The sequence below is a fragment of the Pseudorasbora parva genome, chromosome 22, assembly GCF_024679245.1.
Source record: "Pseudorasbora parva isolate DD20220531a chromosome 22, ASM2467924v1, whole genome shotgun sequence".
In the NCBI taxonomy this organism is placed as follows: domain Eukaryota; kingdom Metazoa; phylum Chordata; class Actinopteri; order Cypriniformes; family Gobionidae; genus Pseudorasbora; species Pseudorasbora parva.
Window position 1 is genome coordinate 37,596,823 of NC_090193.1, and position 22,500 is coordinate 37,619,322.

Below are 22,500 nucleotides of genomic sequence, written 5' to 3' on the forward strand. Positions count from 1 at the left end.
TGGGTTATTTTTGCATTAACACCTTTTTGATGAATTGTGTGTTTTGTTTCACAGAGTTTATTTTCTGTATTATGAATTTATTTAATGGATTTCTTGTGTGATTTTGGATGGTTTGATACCCAACTCTTGCTTGGTTAACTTGTCTGTAGAGCATCCTGTGTAATGTATATCTATATAACTGCTCTGTAAAGCCACCAATAAATCTTGGGGAGTTTGTATTTAAATGAACCTGTGTTGATGTTTATTTCAAGGTGGGCCTTGTTACATACATTTTCTACAGTTCTAGAATTCTGCATGAGATTCCAAACTGGAATTGCAAAATTTCCTAACTGAACGAAAAAGCAAGAGATAGAGTTTGACTCCATTCTGGAGTTCTAGAGCTGGAATGACAGGAATAGCTTTAGATAAAGCAGCTTTGCTGAAAACGCACAGAGAACCCGAGAGAGAACAGGACTCACCCTGGCAGGTCTTGCCGTCCTCCTTGAGCTCTTGACCAGCGGGACACTTGCAGTAGAAACTTCCAATAGTGTTACAGCACAGAGCTTCACACCCTCCGTTGGTCTCTTCACACTCGTTCACATCTGACAGTGAGAGAGAACAAACACATTACAGTCTGAAATACAGAGCCTTTACAGATCTGGACAATCGTCTCCATATGGCTCCAGATGTGAACGCATTCATACAGAACAAGTATGAAACTTCACGCCTCTGCAATTGACAGGATTGTTCAATCAAGCATCATTTTATAAAAATAAAATACAAATGTTCTTGCAACCACTTACACTGTCTTCAGAAAATCTAGGTCATCTGAGGTCTCAACAAGCACTTATTGGTGGAAATTCATTGCCAAACTAAAACATAATACTTTGTTTCAATGCGCAGTCTTTCCATCTCAAAAACAACCTAACAGTCAGAATAAAAAGAGATTTAGCCCATGACAGTCTGCTGCCAACAAGTAAATCATGTGTCATTAAAGACTCATTCAGCTGATCTTCAATTTAACTGAATTTGACAAGTTTTTTTTTAATATTGTTTAGTTGAAGCTACTGAAATCTGGACCGCCGGTTAAGTTTTCATCGGAAAGTGCTCATGAGAAAGCGTCACTTAGGCAGTTTTTCAGTTTCCATATCTTTACTCTTTATGAGCATTTTGATGCTTGTAATGTCAGAAGGTTTGATGCATTTTTGCTATGAGAAAATACAAGTATTATAGTCCTAAAAGCAGAAAGTGCTTTCTCTCCATGCTCAACAAAACCACTTATTTTTTCCAGTGGACACAAATCATCTCAATGGGGTGGTGAGGGATGTTTCGGCATTTAATTGGCACAATCACTGACCTCAAACCACTTTAAGTTCATCAAAAAAATGAAATTGCTGGAAAATGATGTCCTTCAACAGGCCAACCAGCCTCACAGCGAGAGGTTTCGCCATTCATTCAGGTTTCAACACAGATGTTTAACAACTCCCATCACACATCCAGCTCACACACTCAAACACATGGAGATGTTTATGAGAAAATCGGTTTGTCGGTTTCCCAAAACATTATTTCTGTAAAATCCTCGCCACAACAAATTGGCCCCTGAAGAGCAGAGCGATGTGTGCAGGAGGAGGGAATTAAACATAATGAATCAGTGAATGGATTTCCTGGTCACACCATTACACATGTAGAAAACTTCTGAGGTTTATAAATCTTTGAGAAAATCTGCTCAATATGTTTTAGTTTGACGTGTAAAGGTAGAATACAATGCTTCACAAGTGCAATTCAAAATACAAGTTAATGCATTATGGAAATAAAGACTAGGCTATGGTGCAAACCATAACTCTAATATTAGAATATCAGCTTCATGGAAAACATAATCTGATAATAACTGATAATAAGAGTTTAAAATAAGGTTCTATGCATTCATACTATATCGTTGCTGTAGGGCGGAAACCTCATACCACCAAAAACCCTACTTTCAGGAAATGGGAAAAACCTTGCGGTCAAGGTTGATACCGTGGCTGAACTGTGGTCAGACATTTAAAAAAAATTTTACCAAAAATCAAGCTCAAATAATTTCGGTGGAGTTACGAGGTTTGACTGACAGGTTGAGGACCCAATGAAGTTATGAGGTTTCATCACGTTCTTTTTTTTAATTATTTTAATTTCTTAGATATTTGCAAAATCCACAGACAGATGTAAAAGGTGACCAATAGTAATGATTTATGAAAAGAAAAAAATGACGAAATATGGAGATTCAAGGTTTCCGCCCAGCAGACACAAAGTGCTTTATTTATCATGAGCTAACAATAAAAAATATATCAATTTTTACATCACTTAATATTACAAATAAACTACTGAAAAAAATTGTATTAATAATTAGTTCTAAATGCAGTAGCTGATTACATAATGTTGTAGAAAAACATTTCATGGGAACAAAACACATTATTGCATCTAAAATATATATATATATATTTTTCTCTCTCTCTTTTCTTGCATTCTAATAAATATGGCATTGTATATTACAAATATTGTTGGCTCTTTGACTAATTATTTTTTGTTCCTGTTTTGTTTAAATCCCTTAAAGGAAAAATTTAGTGTGTGTAGACCTCTCACGACTGTTTTAAAGATCCGTTCTTCGCATGTTTTCGAAGCTTTGATTATGTTTACAGTGTGCAATATAACATGAGTTCATGTTTTGCGTGTAAAAAAAACACAGTTTTTTTCACACAATTGACTTATCTGTACAGCGCTGTTTCCTCTGTCCTAAAAACGTTCCTTGTTCTATGAAGTCCCTCCTTCAGAAACACGTAACGAGTTCTGATTGGGCCAGCGCTTCCCGTGTTGTGATTGGACAGCAGCTTAGCGCACTTTGCCCGGAAAGGTCCCGCCTCTTACCATAACGGGGCGATGCAAGCGCTGAATGCGCGCTCTTCTCCATGTGGGAGAGCAACGAGACCACGCCCCCTATTTTGCGTGTTCTTGTGGGCGGAGGGTTAGTCAACAAACGGTTTTAGTGACGTCATTACAGCAGGAAGTGCAGCGGTGTAGTCCAAACCAGACGCTCGCTGTAGGCTTTGAAAGGGAACTTCTGTTAAATAAAATATCTCGCTTGGCATTGAACTTTGAGCTTAATCATTTTACAGGTATTATTTATGCTCTAACAGTTGACACTAATTAAAGTTTGAAAGATGGAATCGCGAAGAACGGGACCTTTAAAGATGGCTCATTATTTCCATTCACTCCACGTTCTCCCTTATGGGCTCTTTCCAAAGCCACGCCCCCAAAACACATGAACGCGCCTCACCGACCAATCAGCTGGAAGACGCATTATTTACCTGAGAGGAGCGGTGTGCATGTAGTGACATCATGTCAGAATCACATTCACATGTAATACAAAATCGAACTTTATCAGTATGAATATAAACAAATAAGATGTCTTTTAGTACTCACTGTCAAGCTAGAATATCGATACTGCTCAGGTTTAAAATATATTTTTGTTTGATTTGGTAACGAGCTAGTTATATTTATAAGGCAAAGAAAATGGGTAGCATCATGTTTTCCCAATAACATCAGTTATACTGTGATGAAGATGAATTTTGGGTAAGATTCATAACATATACTGTGTTTTGCATGTAAGAGTTCCCATGATGAAAGCATTGTTGATTAGTAGCAGCTAAAGCTAACTTAGCTCTAAAAAAAAAGTCCCTGGATGCGTGTACTAGCTCTTACACATGCATTTTGTTAAGTTAATTTTGCAAAATTCAACTCAACAGCGATCAACTTGAGCTAAGCATATTGAGTATTTATCATCTCTACTAATGGCTAAGTGTATAACATTGTAACTTTATGCTAAGTAATGTTATGTTAGCTATATTAGGCAGCTTCACGTGCTCTTGATACATGCTTCATGAAAACATAAACCAAAAATATTTATAATCAAATCAAAAGGAAAGATGACCTGTCCAGCAGAAATACAGCCAGCAATGAGTCGTTTTTCAGGTCCCTCAGTTCTCACCATCGTTAAAAAAACCCACGCAGATATTTCCTCGCGTTTGATTTCTTTGTTTATCCAAAGACTTTCTGTGCATTGCCTTTTCTCGTACTGTCTTCCTTTTTTGCATTGTTTGCCTTCGCTGACTGCAAAACCCTGCACTGTGAATTTTAAATGCTCTTTCTCTGCCATTATTTTGCCGAGGTCGCCATGGTAGCGAGAGAGAGTGATAGTCGCCCAAGCCAATCATTTGTTTCGTCCCGAACGAAGATAATGAGCTGTTTTTATTACAGATTAAAAAGTGTAGAGTCACTCGGTTTTTATACTCTCTTTTTCAGAGTACTTACATTTGAATTATGTATTGACATATAAAGAAAGCTTAAACACATTTGGACAAAAGTGTTTTGGATCAGTCCTACCTACCCTACCTTTAATTAATTGGTCTGCTAAATGCTTAAATAACAAAAAACATACTTTAACAAAAAGTTAATTAGGTTATTTTTATATTACTTTATTAATAACATTTACATTAATAATATTTTATTAATATTAACTTAATTGTTCAATTGTGTTAAGTTAACTATTGCATTAACTAATGGCTAATGTCTACAACCAATATTGTAACGTTTTAAAGCTTCAGCTGTCAATCCTGCAAAAATGATGTCCATGAGAATAACATGAGGGACAGATCAGTAATTCATAACATCAACCTTCACATGTAGTCGTCTACATCCAGACTGTAACATCAACAAGGAAATGGAGACAAACCACATTCCTTCACGAGAGGTCACGACCCCGTTCATGACCCGAGACCAACCTGCTGGCCAAGGACCTGAAAGAGACACCCTGGAGGAACAGCAGCGTTATCTTCCCGCTTTAGGCCACACACCTGCAGGGAGACGCAGGGTGTGAAGGGCGTCAGCGGCGCTGTGCAGGGTCAGTGAGGTCAGGGGTCATGTCCACATAATGAAGTCTGCCAAGCATTAGCGGCGCTGTGTAACATACACTGAAAATGAACTAATCAATCCCAAAACAGTCAAAAATCGTTTAGAAATAATTTAGAAACCATCACGGTAATCATCTCAGTATATTCACTTCATAATCTTACGAGTGATAACTTTTATACATTTATATTTTTTAAATACATTTTTCCCATTGGGGTTTTTAAAAAGTCTTTATTAAAGCAGCACTAGGTAACTTTTCACCCTTGGTAATATATTTTCAAGACTCTTGTGATGATACATCGGCTTACAATAGGTTGAATGACACGTCTGCCATAGCCTGATGGGGTCTGTCTCGTTTTTAATCGTACTTTTAAACTTCGGGTTTCGGGTAGTAACCCGAGAACAAAAAGAACTACCAAATTCGACTGCTTTACGGCATATACGTCACTTCCACCAACACACACACTTCCTTACATTCGGACGTGCGAGCCCAACTTTGTTTGTCGGATAATATAGTCATGTCCGAAGCAACACAGATAAATAAGAAAGAAAAGGTTTTGTTGGAGGAAAGCAATAAGAGGAAACGAAAAAGTGATGTGATTAAAGGCAGGACGAGGATCAGCATGTGACCAGCGTTTGCTCGTCGGCGTGAGCTGAAGGAGGCGTGCCCGACCGATGCTGTCCTGCTTGTTACGGTGATTACCGACCACTCAAACATTGAACTGAAGTATCATATAGATTCTGTAAAACGGTAACCAATAGACTACTATAATGACGCTGGCTTGTAAACGTGAGCATAGTGATTATTTGGCGTTTGAAAAAAATAAAACCCATGAAGTTATATTCATATGACATGCTGAAGCATATGGCAGTGACTGTACCTGGGATGAAGACATTTCACACGCGACGCCAGAAGAACACCTGCATGTGAACTCCTGCAGTGTTCAGGGGAACTGTTAGTGCTGCACCAACCCGTGGCGCCGCTTTTATGAAGTTATTTGGCCCACGCCGCACCACTGTATATATTTTTACAACCTGCCGCGCACCCGCGACCATTAAATAGACATACGGGGTCCGCGGGTTATGAGACGGCCGACGCATTACTAGTTCAGGGCTATCAGGGCTGTCATGTCAACAAATGCACGCGCGATGGCATCCCCTGTTGTAGGACGACAGATCTTATGACAGTAGTAGGGGACATTATTTTTTCCCAACTGTAGGGGGACCCCGAGAGCAAAAGTTACCCAGTGCTGCTTTAAAGCGTTATAAGCCACTTCATGGAAGTGGGCGGAGCTAGCAAGCTATTTTGGCACTTGTTGCTTGTTTTGACTCTGATTGGTGTAATTTTCTGTACAGAATCATGGGTAATGTAGTTGTTAGGAATTCCACCGTTAAATGCGAAAATTATAAAACTAAGTTGAAATAATGCAGGCAGAAGGACTACTTATTTATTTATTCTTTTAAGATCTGTAATAATCCTTTTCTGCAATTGATTTATACTTGTAGCAGAGGTTTGCTATGAATATTGTCTCCTTTTTTTGTATTTTTTTCCATATTGCACAGATTTTTGTTGTATGAAGGGTCTTGTTGTCTGTTATTGCCTGTTTTAGAAGTCTGAAAACCATAATAAAAATAATAGACTAAATAATGCATGCTAATACCATCGATTAACAACCTCTGAGCTCACAGTAGAGCTGTCTTTAAAGGTTTAGAAGTCATCGTTCACAATTAATTTCCCTATGGAGAAAATGAATGGAGTTTTTACATCCGTAACCCGGACGCTGTGCTCCTTTTCACATGCAAAGAGGTTAGCCAATCACAACAGACATCATTTATACTGTAACAATATACTTGTCTATCTAATTCAGAGAAATATTAACTTGCATTACATTTTTAGTTACATTATTAATAAAGATAATTTATGTATCAGGCAAATCTGACTTTATATCTCGTAATTCAGACTTTTTATCATGCACTTCTGAAGGGGAAAAAGTCAGAATTGTGAGATGTAAACTCACACTTGTGAGACAAAAAGTCGCAATTATCTTTTAAAATGTTTTATTCTGTGGTGGAAACAAGCTCTCATACCGTTTCCCCATTCTTAGACTAAATATATCTTCTTTTTTTCCTTTTAAATTACTTTTTATGATGTAAAATTACCAAGGTGTACATAAAAATGTGCTTAATAAACTTGCCATATAAGCTTACTGAGTGTGTTTCTGACAACAAAATCTGTCTAATTTCTGCAGTGAGAGTCTCGATAACATCTGCAATCTCGAGCGAGTCGCCTGGTGCAGATAAACAAGCTCATTCTGTTTAAATCAGCGCTCCAATGACTGAACCATTGTTATTGTGAAAGACATGATTTTATCTTAGAAATTACATTTCATCCTTCCGTCCTTCCTTCTAGAGCATAACTTTCAGATGCAGGTTGTGTTGAGACAATGTCATGTTTATATCTTTTTGCACAATGTGATTTGTCTTGACGGAAAACTGGCTGGGAATTTGATGGAGTGGATTCAATGATGTTGGCGGCTTCATGTTACAACACACAAACAGACCTCTGACATCACTAACAAAGAGCCAGCTGATGTTTAAATGGATATTCATCAGATCCTAACTCGGAAAACACATATCAATAATCTTTATGTTCATGTTTCATAACTAGAGACTGTTGAGAAGTGTCTTTCTAAGCAAAAAAAAAAAAGAGTAAACAATGACCATTTTCATTTCATTTCCTTTGCCTCTGCAGGAAAAGAATTCATACGGAATGTTTCTGGTTCTGTAAGTTATAAATCTATTATCCCGAACACACACAGATGTGCAGATATGCACACAACACACACATAAAACTTGATATATGTTTTACTGCTTGAGAAAATCTGTTTAACCTCTAGTCTGAGCCTTTGCCATATGTGCATCTAATGCACACAAACCACTTGTCAGAACCACTAAATCTACGGCAAAAGTATAGCATTTCTTCTATATTCGTGTTTTCAAACATGCTTATACTGATACTCTGGTTTTGAAGAATGAACTACGTCAAGATAAAAATGCAACAGAAAAAACACATTTATTTTTGACATTCCATCAGACCTCCAGCAATCTCTCAGACCCTTTTATGTGTTAAACTGTGAGACTCTCAGAGAGATTTGTGCGTGTTTGCATTCCAGACGTGCATTGTGTGACTTCCTCTCATGCAGTCAAAAATGTGTTTCTATGTAGACGGGGGTCCGTACCGTAACTTGGCACAGCTGTTGGATCCTACGGGTCAGACAGAGCCAAAGAAAAGCGTCCAGATAGCATCTCTAAGGGTCACCAACATCAGAAAGATACCAGCCGTCCAGCACATAAATACACTCATCAGGGAAGCCAAAGGCATCTGGCTCAAACTCACATCTGGAAGGGCACGACTGTCTTCCAGTGTTTAAAGCTCTGCAATCTCAATTTATTTCTTATACTTAGAAACTGCTGAAGAAATATAAAGAAAAAAGGGAAAAATCACGTGCCTCATCCATCATCATTGACACTGTAGCTACTGTGCAACAGAGAGTACACACTGCCCCCTGCTGTCTACATAGTGCACTTAAAATAAGCCAGCAGAAAAAAAAGGGCCACAGTTCAAGACATATGAAATACTGCAGCCACACATAATCCATAACAACTGCCACTGTCATAACTCTCTAAACAAAATATCAACCACATCTGTTCACATGCATTAATAAGACGGAGTCTCACTTATCTAATGTTCATTTTAAGATGGATCTCTTTAGACAAAGAAAGTCAAATTTGTATAACTACTTCATGCAACTGAACCGTACAGTCCAACCGCACATTTTAAAACCATGCAAAGAATTTCTAACACGAGTTATGGGATGGTATACAGCTGTTTTCTTCACCTGTAGAGCAGATTGCGAAGATGACCCTCTCTAACGCCAATGCACTCAAAATAACCGAGTTCCCCAGGCTTGCATTACTTTGATTCATCTCCTGATAACAACAACAAAACATATTCATGACATGCAGATATCAAAGCATAACTCACCAACTAATAACAGATCGTTGCAGACGGCCTCCAGCGCTGACCGCACCGTTTATTTAAAGCAGAGAGCGAATAAACTAGACCATCTCTGTTCTCTCGACCACATAAAACTCGACTCCCGCTGTGAATCTGTATCAGAGACTTTTACAGCTAATCATTTGTGTTTATCCTCAAACATCTGCAGCTGCTCTGCTCAGATCTTAAATAAATGCATGTGGCTTTTAAATGAATCTATAGTTGATAGTGTCATTTGATTTGTGGTACAAGCACAAAGAATCTCGCAAACTTGCAAAGCATTGGGCAAGTGTTCGTGTCTGTGTACTTGTATAAAAGATATTTCTGTTTTTAATGTGACCACATCTGTACACAGACACACACACATGCATGACTAACATCTGACAGGCAGCCGTGTATGTAGAGCCAACAATTATCTCCTTTATGATGCTTTAATTAAAAGCTTTTTTCAGCAGTTCCGCTTTGGATGGATGGATGGATGGATGGATGGATGGATGGATGGATGGATGGATGGATGGATGGATGGATGGATGGATGGATGGAGACAGCAATGAAACTACATGAAGAGCCAAAAAATATATATATATATATACATACTTTTGCTTATATCTTATGCTTCTCAGCTGTTTCTCCTGAGAAAAAGACCCCAGTTATCTCACGTGTCTCCTCTAGAGTTTCAGAAGAAATCTCAATAATGTCCTAAACTGTGCTCAAATTTGCCAAGATACCAATGATAGCAAACTGAAGAAAGAGATCTCGATATGAACTCAATCATTTCTCATCAAAGTTCTTCCAAGAGCAAACGATCTGAGCTGCTCCTCACGCTCCTTGTGTAACTCTTACTGTATGTCAGCAATCATCTCATTTCAGTTTATTTTTATTTCTCCAAAGGAATTAAAGGGGGGGTGAAACACTCACAGAAACTTCAGTCAATCTCATGTCAATCTTGAGTACCTATTGAGTAGTATTGCATCCTTCATATCTCCGAAAAGTCTTTAGTTTTATTATATTTATTAAAGAAATATGGGCTGTACCGAGTCTTTCCGGAAAAAAACGAGCGCCTGGAGGCGTATTGATTAGATCTTTATTGTCATTGTAAATGTTTATACAACGAAATTATGTTCGGAACAATCTAATTAGCAGCATAAAAACAATTAATACAAAAATATACATTCAGTCCATAATATAATAAATACATTAAAAACACACAAGTTATGGCACAAGATCATGTGTGTCCCGAGCCCATTAGCCAATTTTTAGGACACATTTTTACCCACGGGGATCATTCATTAATGGACATGGTCCAATAATGTCCAATATAGTCCGTTATTGCACATAGCCCAGGTATGACAGCTTTATCTGCATATGTATGTATGTGAATGTTGTATGCATACATGCATATAAATATGTCTACATGTTCTTTGGGTAACTGAATGTTAGTGTTTTCGGTGAAAGTTACTATGACTTCTGCAGCCTGTCCACAGCTCTTGGGAAGAAACTGTTATGTAGCCTGTTGGTATGTGTTCGCGGAGTTCTTAATCTACCTGAGGGGAGAGTAGTGAAAAAGTAGTTTCCAGGGTGTGAGGGGTCCTGCTGGATATTTGTAGCCCGTGTGAGAAGACGGTTTGAATGGATGTCACTCAAATTTGAAAGTGGAGAGCCGACAATCCTTTCGGCGGTCTTCACAACCCGCTGCAGGGCTATTTTTTCCGTAACGGTGCAGCTGGAATACCACACAGTACAGCAATAAGTTAGAACACTTTCTATCGTGCAGCGGTAGAAGGTGATCAGCAGCCTCTGGGGAAGCTTGTTGCGTCTCAGGGTCCTTAGAAAGAAAAGTCTTTGCTGGGCTCTCTTGACGATGCAGGTGGTGTTTAAAGTCCAGGTCAGGTCCTCAGTAATATGAACTCCCAGAAACTTAAAACTTGAGACTCTCTCTACCTCCTCTCCATTAATACATAGACCACTGTGGGATGTTTTTTTGCTTCGCCTGAAATCTATTATGATTTCTTTTGTTTTTTTTGTATTAAGAATGAATAAGAGATGTATCGTGTGGGCGGAGCTAAAGAATGACGATCGCGAACAAAGCGGTGACGTCCTCAAGCGTGGAGAAACTCATGGCTATTGATCTCAGCTAATAGATATTTGATCCAGAATCAAATCTGAGGCAGAAATTAATTGAACAGGAGAAACAGCAGTACGTCTGTCTCTGTGGTATGGACTGTATTTAGTGGCCTGTCAACATTTGTGTGTCTTTACTCGCAGTTTATGAGGACATGATTCGGTTTATGGACTATTGTATACGACTAAACCTTAGCAGTAGCAAGCAAAACGGTTTTGCACGTCAGTGTAAGGTTATACATAGAACAACGCGATCGTGTCGTTTACTGATGTTTACTCACGCGACGAGCCAACAGCACAGACATTTGAAGCAGTTTTACTCACCGGCTGCTTCCAAAGCAGGACCGAACCTTTATCGCTAGGACCGCTCCGTCAAAAACGCACTTCTTTGGTATGATTTGGTGAAGTCCTGACAGCAGTGAACGGTGGAGATCCACTTTGCGACGCGTCATTTCTGCGTTCAAATCGGTTCAAATGCAGCGCTGCCTTCCCGGAATCCTGTGCTGAAGCGTTGAAGTCGCTTGATGTCAATAAAGTGGAGCGCGGCGCGACAAAAGTGGTCACGGACGACTGGATCTGCACCTGAGGGAGTGTTTACGGCGTGCATTTCCTCTCTCGCTCTAGTCACGCGCGCGCACCCTACCGGGAGAAGAGCCGTATGGCCCATACTAGGACCTTCCGCTCTATTAACGTCAAGTAGACCCATACTCGAAAAAAACTCTCTGAAACTTGTGAGAAACCGGAAGGAGTATTTTTAACACAGAAATACTCCATCAAACGTCCAACATTAGTTTTTGAAACTTTGTCTATGTTTAGGATGGGAATCCAAGTCTTTAACAGTGTAAAAAGCTCAATATGCAGGAAACAGCATTTCACCCCCGCTTTAAGAGAAGCATCTCAGACAAAGATATTAGCACAATAATTAATTCCAAAATTAAATATTTACCAGCATGCCCTTGGCAAAGGAAACTTGGCAGAGCACGTCGTCTAACCATACAAAGAATGACGGATTATACAAATACTATCTCTGAGCGATTATTTTATAAACTCTCGTAATCACAAAACCTTTCCAGAGAATTTCTTGCAATGAGTTCAACTAGACAAAAACCATTCAAATTCCTCACATATCTGTCTTTCGGAACAGCTGTGTTTTGTTTTTACACAATTCTTCTTCCCAAGGTGTGTGTTGACAAGAGTGAAAACCACTGAACAGACACATTGAGGACAGACAGAACTCGTCCTTTCAGATTATTTTGGGATTTTGGACACATTTGAGCAACTATGGGATCTAAACACCCCTAATAACGGCTCAAATGTGTCCAAAACACAAAAAAATGAGTTTTTATGAAGACCAAACACACTTTATAGGGGCTCAAACGCCCTCTGAGCACATCTACGGAAATGTTCCTTGTTTTTTGGTTAAGGAATCTTATTATGTCTCTCAGAATTTGTGTCAGTTCTGTTAATGATGCTTTGACATTATTCAAACTTAATTAGACGCCCTCCTGGCCGCCCTGTCAACCCGGTGGATCTGGCTTTGTGCATTGATGTGTGTGTGTTTGTGTGAAGTGTGTGGCCAAATCAGCATTGTATATACACACATACACACTTGTGCAAAAGAGCGAATTAGAGTGAATTTCCCGACAGCCCCATCTCAGTTGGATGCCCACCGCATACGTGAGAGACTTAACAGCAGAGCAGATTTGCACCGGATGGTTTGACAAGACTGAGTTCAACCAGACGCCACACACCCCTGTACTTCTTTCTCAGGGTCTCTTATGGTCTCTGAGTTGGTGTCTTTCCAACGCAGCACAAAAAAACGTTGATGTCCAGACAGAAGATTTGTTTTCATTTGCTCTCAATCCGGTCTGGTTTACAAAGCTCCTGGTGTTAACAAGAGACAAAATATGTTTCACAAACGCCGCAGGGCTGATCTTTAACCCGCGCTCTGTATCTGAGGGCTACCTGTTTGGGCCTGACGGACTTGGGAATGTTGAGTTGGAGCCTGTAGGGATCGGAGGAATGTCCAAATTACTGCATAAGCTGCTCCGAGTATGTGGATCATGTGAGTTAACTGACTAGGGAATGACCCACTGTTCACTTTGCTAGTCTGTTGATTTAACATGCTAATTTAATTAATAAGTTATCAAAAAAAAAAAAAAGTTGATTGGCGACGAAAATGATGCAAGGCAACAACGATGCAAGCAAGTTACTTATTTAGAGTATAATTTCTTAAATTAAAAAAAAAGTTATACATTATATATAGGAACATTATTATATACAGTGGCTTGGCTTCCACTAATTTTCTTAGTGATATTATGAGGAAGTGGCGTTTTTGTACTTGAAACTGCTTTATTAGCAAAAGTTGTAAGCAATATTTCTACTTTGGATGGAAGCATAGCTAATGGCTTTGGCTTGACTCAGTAAAGCAGGTGCAGACGAAGGTCGTTGCATGAGTGTGTAGGTAAGAAGTTTCGCTGACAGACTTTGATCACATCTCAACCTGACAGAGCTGCCTCTAGGGTACAGCAATCATCATGACACACACACACTGCTCAAACACACATAAAACATCATGTCATGTCTACTGTAAACCATGATCAGATATTAACTGCTAAGTTAATATAAAATCAAATTTGACTATTTAGTTTGTTAATCCATGTGTCTAGACTTATTGTGAGCGATTCATCAGAGCAAATTATTTCCCCCACAAACAAAATGTCTTCAGTGCTACACACGTTCACCGAGCCATTGCTAGGCATTGTTTACAAGTAAAGGAAATGCCAACTTTTCACAATTCAGTCAATTATTGATGCCCAAGCTAAACCCCACACTCATTTTCTCCTTTTAAACATCCCGTCTCACTTCATAACATCCTATTAAAGAGGTAAAATGTGAAAGCCATTTTGTGTTTAAACTGAGATATTACACTCAAAATAGGAAACCTAATGCATAAATGTAGTTTTGGTGTCATACATCCCAGAATGAAGGCGCTCTCCATCTGTCAGCGCAGTAAAGACAGCTGGAGTCTCACTCTGAGACCACCGTCAACTTCAGGTCTTCATGCACCTGATGCCCGGACCCAGAGCGACCATGATGGACCTTTCATCAGGTCAAACACAGCCTTGGAATTTTCAGCTTAATTACGAAAGATTAAGGAATCCAACTCCAGCAAGAGAAAGGCACAGAGAAAACTCATTCTGACTGGAGGTTTTCAGCACCAGGAAACTTTAAAGATCTACAGGCTAAAGATTCTCTCCTGGCAGCAAAATAAGGAAACAAACAGGAAGAAGCCAGACAGGAAACAGGGATTGTGGGTTTATCCAGAGGCAGGTTTACTGTGGCAGTAATGAGAGAGTCCCACTGGTCTCTCTGATACCATGAGCAGCCATTCCCGAGTTATTTAAAGGGGTCCTATTATACATTTACAACTTTCTTTATTTTATTTTATTTACCTTTATTTTACCAGGAAGTCTCAGGACTCTTTAGAGTGTGATGTTGCAGTTTGAGCATGAAAAAAAGTATATAATATATCATTGTGCACTGTTTCCGAACGCCTCTATTGTAGTCTCATGTTTTCTTTCGTCCCAATATTAATATGCTAAAGGGACGGGGCCTGGTTGAGTTAGTAGTGTGTTGAAACTGCCGGTTATGGTAAGGGGTGGGTCATTTCCAAACACGATCAAAGCGCTTGACCAATCACCGCACACTGGTCAAGCCAACCAATCAGAGCTCAGTGTGCTTTTCAGAAGGAGGAGCTTCATAGAGACAGGAACTAAACAGAGCGTTACTGACAGACTGCACTCTAAAAAATAATTCAGTGGCTTAGTAAATATCACAGTAATAATTAACTTTATTAACTTAATAAAATCTCTCAATATCATTTACTTGATGGTTTTAGTTAAACATACCAAAATAATTGACTAAAAATCCAACAGTTAATTTTGTCTAAAATGTATAGTTATATTTAAGTTTTTTTCACTAAAATAATTTAGTATTCAAATAACCAATTATTTATTTTAAATATACTTAATACATTTGCAAAATTTATTTCAAAATATTTGAGAATGGAGAATTAAACTGATCTGTTTCAAGAACCACAAATATTGCTTAATTAAAATCAAGATTATTAATATTTAACTCACACTGAAGAAATTGATTAAGTTTATTCGATTAAAACAATGCACCCCTCCCCCACCCTCTGACGCGAAGACAGCTCGACGGTTGAGTGAGGGCGGATATTTGAATTCTCCTCAGTCACCCGAGCAGTTTCTTCTTCTCAGCGTCGCAGAATTGGGGCATTTCCTCTGTGAAATTCAGGTTTGTATGTTTTGTTTTATCTATATAATCATTACTGTGCTAAAAGGCATTTTATTTAATTCAAAACAACATACAGGGACAGTGTGAGTCACCTTAAGTTAACGTGTGGCATTGGTCTTTGAAACGCCTGCTGTGTTGCTCAAAACACACAACTTTATTCGTAAAGATAATGAATATAATGAATTTGGATGGTAAAATCTTATTAAAACTGGGCACTGTTTGTTTATTGTCAGGTTATGGAGTCTGGCGCCTCGCAGCATCTTTCAGCTACGAATGAAACGCAGGACAGCGGTCTAAAGTTCAAAGTCCACCCGCAGACCGCTAACGTTAGTCCATCTCAGGCTCGAGAAACAGCGCTGATACGGTGGAAATGGGATAACAGACCGGTTGATTACACTTGAATTACTTTTAAATGTTTCATTTTTACTTCTAAAATGTTTGTTACATGAGTTTAAATGTTGTAAAATAACGTATGTCAAAACAGTAATATATGCTGTAACGTTTACGTTTTTTGCTGTACTCGTCGACAATAAAGGCCATGTCATGTATAAGTGTGTTTGTGTGGACTGTGGAGTATTTTACAAAGGTTTAGAGGAAATTAAAGTTATACTATACAAGTTAGTAATACTCATAAATAAAAACAGTTCATATTAGTCATAAATATTGGTTTTTAAAATGCTTTTTACCCAATTTTTTCTACTCAATTGAATTTGTTAATGTAACAAATGCAGTTACTCAGATCTACTTCATTTTTTTACTTACATTTACTCAGTTTTTATGGTGTCTTTAATTAATTTCACTGCTTTAAAATTTACTCAATTTTTTTAGTGTAAAAATGTTTCACCAAAAAAATTTAGTAAATCATAGTATTAGTTTTTAGAGTGTGGGAAGAGACGAGCTGCAACAATGGAGAATATGGGGGAAATCATCAACTTTAAAGAATGAAAACCTGTTCTAGAAGAGCCCTAAAAAGTAAAAAAATAAGATGTTTTATATGCGTTAGATGAAGAAAATCAAGCCTGTTCGGGATTTTTTATATCTTAATGATGATTTATTTACTTCTACTTTCTCCATTATTATTATTATTTTATTTTCCACTGTTATTAATTACAATTCTTCTCAAAGGTGATTCTAAATACATTATCATTGCAATAGAACCACTTACGATCAGAAAATGCTGAATTTATTTTCAATATTATTTTTCCACATTTAATTTTTTTTTTTTTAAGATCATTTGCATTATGTTTATCAGAGTTCTTAAAATGACACAAAAATTAAAACTGAAAAAGTTATGTGGGGTTAAAGTGACAATTTTTATCGAAATTTTCCATTTTGGGGTAAACAATTAGTTTAACTTCCTTAGCTCTGGGACCATTTTTGGGGATTTCCGCCTGGATCGGGCCCAACCCAAATTGAAAAGCTTCCCATACCCACATACAGTGGTCTAAATATACACTTTTGGTGTCATTTTACAAGAAACCATTTAAAATTTAAATAAAACACTGTGATAAACTTGTATTACTTTTAACTTAAAGTGTCTGAGCTGTAACTGAGCTGCAAAATTGTGAATTTAGACTGTATGTGGGTATGGGAAGCTTTTCAATTTTGGTAGGCCAAATCCAGACAGAAATCGGCCCAGGGAAATTTAGTGTAAATAAGTTACTTTATGTAAAACAAATTCCAAAGTAATGCATATCTCCAGAAAGTAGACATCCTAAGCTTTCAAATGGGGTCAGAGCTTCATTTAAAATTAAGTATATATACTAGATAACACCATTCCAGATCAGGGTCCTCAGCGTTTAAGAGGTTAAGGAGGGAGTCTTATAATGATAGACTGTGAGAAAGGAGGAACCCGTTGTGCGTGTCGTATCAGCCCGATCTTTTCACGCTCGCCCTCTATTGTCCTGCTGTGGCCATTTCACCCGTGGAGAATTTTCTGGGTCATGGTACGCTGCACACGAACCAGATTTTTTAATAACTGATTAATTCCTTGAAACACACAATGTGGCAAATGTGACAGGAACGTCAATGAGTCTGTCTGCTTAGAGGTGGATTTTCCATTGGAATTATGCAGTGTGACATTACACATGCTGAAAAGGACTTGAAAAGTTCCCGGAAAAGGCAGCTCAAATTGATGTGCAATGACCGGAAAAACTGTAAAAAAGGATAAAACGTGTGACTGCGAGTGGCTGTCAAGCTGCCGATGACGAACATCAAAACGTAAAGCAGATATACTCAAACATTTCAGGCAATGATTTTCAGATTGTTGCATGACAGCCGACTATTTTAGAGTGATGTTTCACAGATCCATTGGCTGAATTACACACCACTCATGATGGAACGTGCAATGTTAAACATATGTTTTACAGATACGAGAAAGCAGACACGTGACCATGGATAAACTCTAGCTCAATTATTGTAAAGCCGTGTGGATGAGCTACTACTACAACTCCAGAGTTTCCCATGCAGGCCTGGTAACTATAGGACCAGGTCAAGGTGAGTTTAAGCTGTTATGTTCAGTAAACTATAACACAACCAAAACCGTTTAAAATGCATTTGAACCATCCGTTTCACTCAATGTGAATTCTAGACTTCAATCAGTTTGTGAAAACCTCTACATTACACAGATGTACAACTTTTACATTCCATAAAAGCAGGAGGTGCCTGAGGACATTTGTAGCTGGAGAAAAGCACAAACGTGCCTGAGCTAATGGCCCATTAAACAAACTTAAATAAAGCTCAGCACACAGGATGTGAAAGGAGAAATTAGCTGAGCAATTCACTTGGATTAAATCATTTATGTCCACTTTAATAGCCTGAAGACGGGCTGATAAAAAAAGCATTGAAAGCAATGGCTGTGAACCGTAAAGAACAGTAACGTTACTGGAGTCGGGTCAGAGAGGCCAAACTCTGCCATACAGAGTATTAGTAGTAACTCTGTAAACCCGAATAAGTTGGCAAAACTACAAAACAATTGAGGCAATCGGTTACATACTTTTTTTAAGTTAAGAAATAACCCTAAACTATCATAAAACATTAAAGGGGGGGTGAAATGCTGTTTCATGCATACTGATCTTTTTACACTGTTAAAGACTTGGAGTCCCATCCTAAACATAGACAAAGTTTCAAAAGTTAAGGTGGACGTTTGATGGGAGTATTTCTTTGTCAAAAATACTACTTCCCGTTAGTCATAAGTTTCGGCAAGTTTTTTTTAGATCATGGGTCCACTTGACGTTAATAGGTCGGAATTTCCTTGTATGGGCCGTACGGACAATTCTACCGGAAGAGCGTGAGAGAGAGTGAGAGAGAGGGAGAGAGAGAGAGAGAGAGAGAGAGAGAGAGAGAGAGAGAGAGAGAGAGAGAGAGAGAGAGAGAGAGAGAGAGAGAGAGAGAGAGAGAGAGAGAGAGAAAGAGCGAAAGCAACAGGCTACGCCCATCAAAGCGCTGGCTCGTAGGCTGCGCTGCACAGGTGATGTGACTTCAAGAAATTAACAATGTCACCAAATAAGTGCGTTTTTGGTTGCCAGACCAAGATAGTCCTGTACAGATGGACAGTGGATGGAATTTGCTTTTCCGGATCAGCAACTGAGTTGCGCAAAGGTTTATGTCTGTTCACTACATTTCGGTGCCAACTGTTTCATAAACAAGGCCCAGTTCGACGCCGGATTTTCCGATCGCCTAATGCTGAAGGATGGAGCAGTCCCAACGATAAAGGTCCCAACGTTAGAACCGCAGGCGGTGAGTGAGACTGCTTCAAATGTCTGTGTTTTTGCCTATGCTCATCAAGTAGCCCAAACATGATCACGTATAGTTAATTGATCAATGGAGCATGCGATGTGTAGTGCGTGTACATTTGTTTAGCTGGCCACTATATGTGTAACTTTATGTTTGTGTATTGTAAAAGCACTCCAAACAACAATACACAAAGAGGGGGGAAATATGTTGAACTAAATAAGCGCGCTTCCGCATTCAAATGCGCTACTATTCCGTGTCTTTCTATGTAAACACTAGCCTGCCGTGCAAAACCAGTCCGCTTAGTACAATTGTCTACACAAACCACGCGATAACACACACATACACGTTGTAACACTCGCGCTTGACATGGTGTTCTAAAAACGTGACGTTAAAGTTAAAATCATGGAATAACGGTTTGATTGTAGTCTAGCAAGAAGTGCACTTCCCACATGTACACCTTCAAAGACAAAAAATACGACGATATAATTCAAGAATAAATATGTAAATAACACAAGTCGCTAAGCATATTATATAGTTAGTGTATAACTTGTAACTTACCACATAGAGACGTCCTGCTCTAGTCGTTTTTGCTGCTGCTCCTGTTCAACTGCAGCCTCTGGGTCTGATTCCGGATCATAGATGTATGGCTGTATCTGATTAAAAGCCATATTTTTATTTTGAATAAAGTTTTTTCCCGCTGTTAGGGATGACACAGCTTTACGACGCACTCAACACAATAACAGCGGCGCGCACACGTCATTATTTAGCTCCGCTCACACGATACGCCCCCACCCGGTCGGCTTTTTTCGGAAAGACTCGGAACAGCGCATCTTTCTTATATAATTATAAAAAAAATAAAGACTTTTCGGAGATATGCATGATGCAATGCTACTCTATAGGCACTCAAGATTGACATGACACTGACTGAAACTGAGTGTTTCACCCCCCCCTTAAAACACTACTGAATCTCCAAGTTAACATTAATCTAGGGCTGTTTCGAATGCCATTTTTTGAGCTTCGAAGCTTAGGTGGCAATCAATATCGAATATTCGAAGCTTCGGTGGGTGGGGCTAAATATATAATAATAGTGTCGGTTTGCATTTGTATCATCTTTCACGACTTCACGTTTCACTCTTCGGCATCGTAAATGTGTTGCGGCAGACCCAGTGGAGTGCAGTGTTGCATTTGGTGCAATATGATCAGGTGGCACACATTCTTTAAATATTAATAAACATTTAATAATCTTTTAAATACAACAGTTTCCGGTACGCATTACACAGGCAGGTTTATGCTCCGAAAACGGACAGTGCACAAGTGATACAAAACACAAAGTCTGTTGAGAGCAAGAACTTTAATAAGGTATTAATAACGAACCTTTCTTTAAAAAAAATGAATCCCAAAACAGAAATTAAATTAGTAACACACAGTGATTTCAATGAACTGTAATAAATAAAGAACACGGTAGCATGCTTATAAACAGTTGAATAAGAATAAATGAATTGTTTTTAAAATGACACAAAATGTAATATCTATTACAATTAGTTTTATTCTATATAAGGGATTTATTTTGTCTTATTCTGACTTTTTGTTAATTTAAATCTTTAAAATGCGCGATGCTTTTATTGAAAGCATGTTGCGGTGTTTTTTTAAATTTATTATTATTATTTCAAGCATGAGTGAGAATGAGTCCGCGACGGAAGTCACGTGTTGAAAGAAAAAAAAAAGAATATTCAAATCTCAAAACTGAAAATCGAATGCCACCTCACTGAACGAATATTCGAATATTCGATTATTCTAGTACAGCCCTACATTAATCTAGCACAAAAAACACATTATATAACACTAAATTTGAGCATTTCCTTTCCCTTTAGAGTGTTCTGGCAAAGCATGCTGGGAAATAGAAATCCCAGCCCAGTTACAGTTCAATTTAAGTTAGTCAAAATTAAAAGAAAATAGTTAATAAAACTCAAAACAATGAAACACTTCAGATTACTTAAAATGTGTCAGTTTTGTCAACTCAAAAAAAAGAAAGTTCTAAATACTTCATAGTGTGATTCATCATTTGATTGAACTAATTTGTTTTAAATTGAGTTGGCTCTACTCAAATCAATGAATTATTTTGAGCATTTACAGTGAACAGAAAGTACTAACTACTAACTTAACTACAGATTTCTACAGTGCATGCAGCTTTGCTCTAATGTAATGCCTTCTTTGTCATGTGATACTTTGGGAAGTCCAGTTCATTTTTGTGATTCAGTTCATTTGGATGGCGCAATTGAACTGATTAAAAAAAAAGAATCACTGAGTCAATTATATGATTCATTCATTAAACATTAGCAGAATAAATAAGTGTAAATGATTTGTGTGTTTTTGTGTGTGTACTGTGTATAATTATTATGTATATAATAGATAAAAATATAATATTAAATATATTAATATTAAAGCTGCACTATGTAACTTTTCTGTCCGCCAGAGGTCACCTATTCAAAACAAAGGTGTAGTTTGGTGATGCCAAGTTTGAGCGCAGAATCTTAGGACATGTTCTTCACCTCACAGCCAGTGGGAAAGAATCAGGATAGGACTCGGGCAGAAATCATATTCATAGATGTGATTATTAACGTTACTGTAGTTAGGAAGCAGAGCAGGGCCGAGTGTTGAGGAGCTGAGCAAGCAGCGGGACTTTTATTATGCCACAGTTGCCGGCGCCATTTCCGCCTTTCCAGTCATGAGTATGAGGTAACACTGCTCTGTTTATCATATTAGATACATTTAAGTGTGTTGAAATTATGTTATTACATTACTGTGTGTTCGCTCAGCGGCTGCTGTGACATGTTCACACTGCTAAGAGTAAAGCACTTCTACCAAATAAAACCAGAAACCGAGAATAACACAGATATGACGCAAATGACAGGCGACTTCCTTACACGTCGCGGTTAATTGGTTAAAATATCAATTTTCTCACAACTTACAAATAGTTGGAAACATTTGGGATATTGTAAGAAGTGCAAAATATATAACACTGGCCTAGTGGTTTTTGGATATTTAACTGCAAAAAATACTACAAATATTTTATATACACACAACACATGTTTCTAAAATACATGTATATGTGTGAATTTATAAATACATAATAATTATACACAGCATACACACATATATTATGTAAATGCCAACTTTTATTTTGGATGCGATTCATTGAGATTAATCGTTTTGACAGCACTAATTAAAACATATGTAAAAATCCATGAATCATTTTTGTTTATCAGTTTATCAATCATTCAGTTTTTATTTATATTTTATTCTAGTTTATAGTTATATTTTAATTTAAAACAAAAAATGAGCTTGTAGTC

At 38.0% G+C, this 22,500-nt stretch overlaps 1 protein-coding gene across 4 annotated transcripts in view; it reads right to left on the minus strand.

Moving 5' to 3' along the window:
• The window catches only part of megf6b (multiple EGF-like-domains 6b), a 161,057-nt gene that overhangs the window by 112,681 nt on the left and 25,876 nt on the right, over positions 1 to 22,500 (minus strand). For all 4 annotated transcript variants that reach the window (XM_067431036.1, XM_067431034.1, XM_067431035.1 and 1 more), the window contains one exon: positions 459 to 581. In XM_067431036.1, the coding sequence (XP_067287137.1) occupies positions 459 to 581 (123 nt within the window). The remainder of the gene's footprint in view (positions 1 to 458; positions 582 to 22,500) is intronic.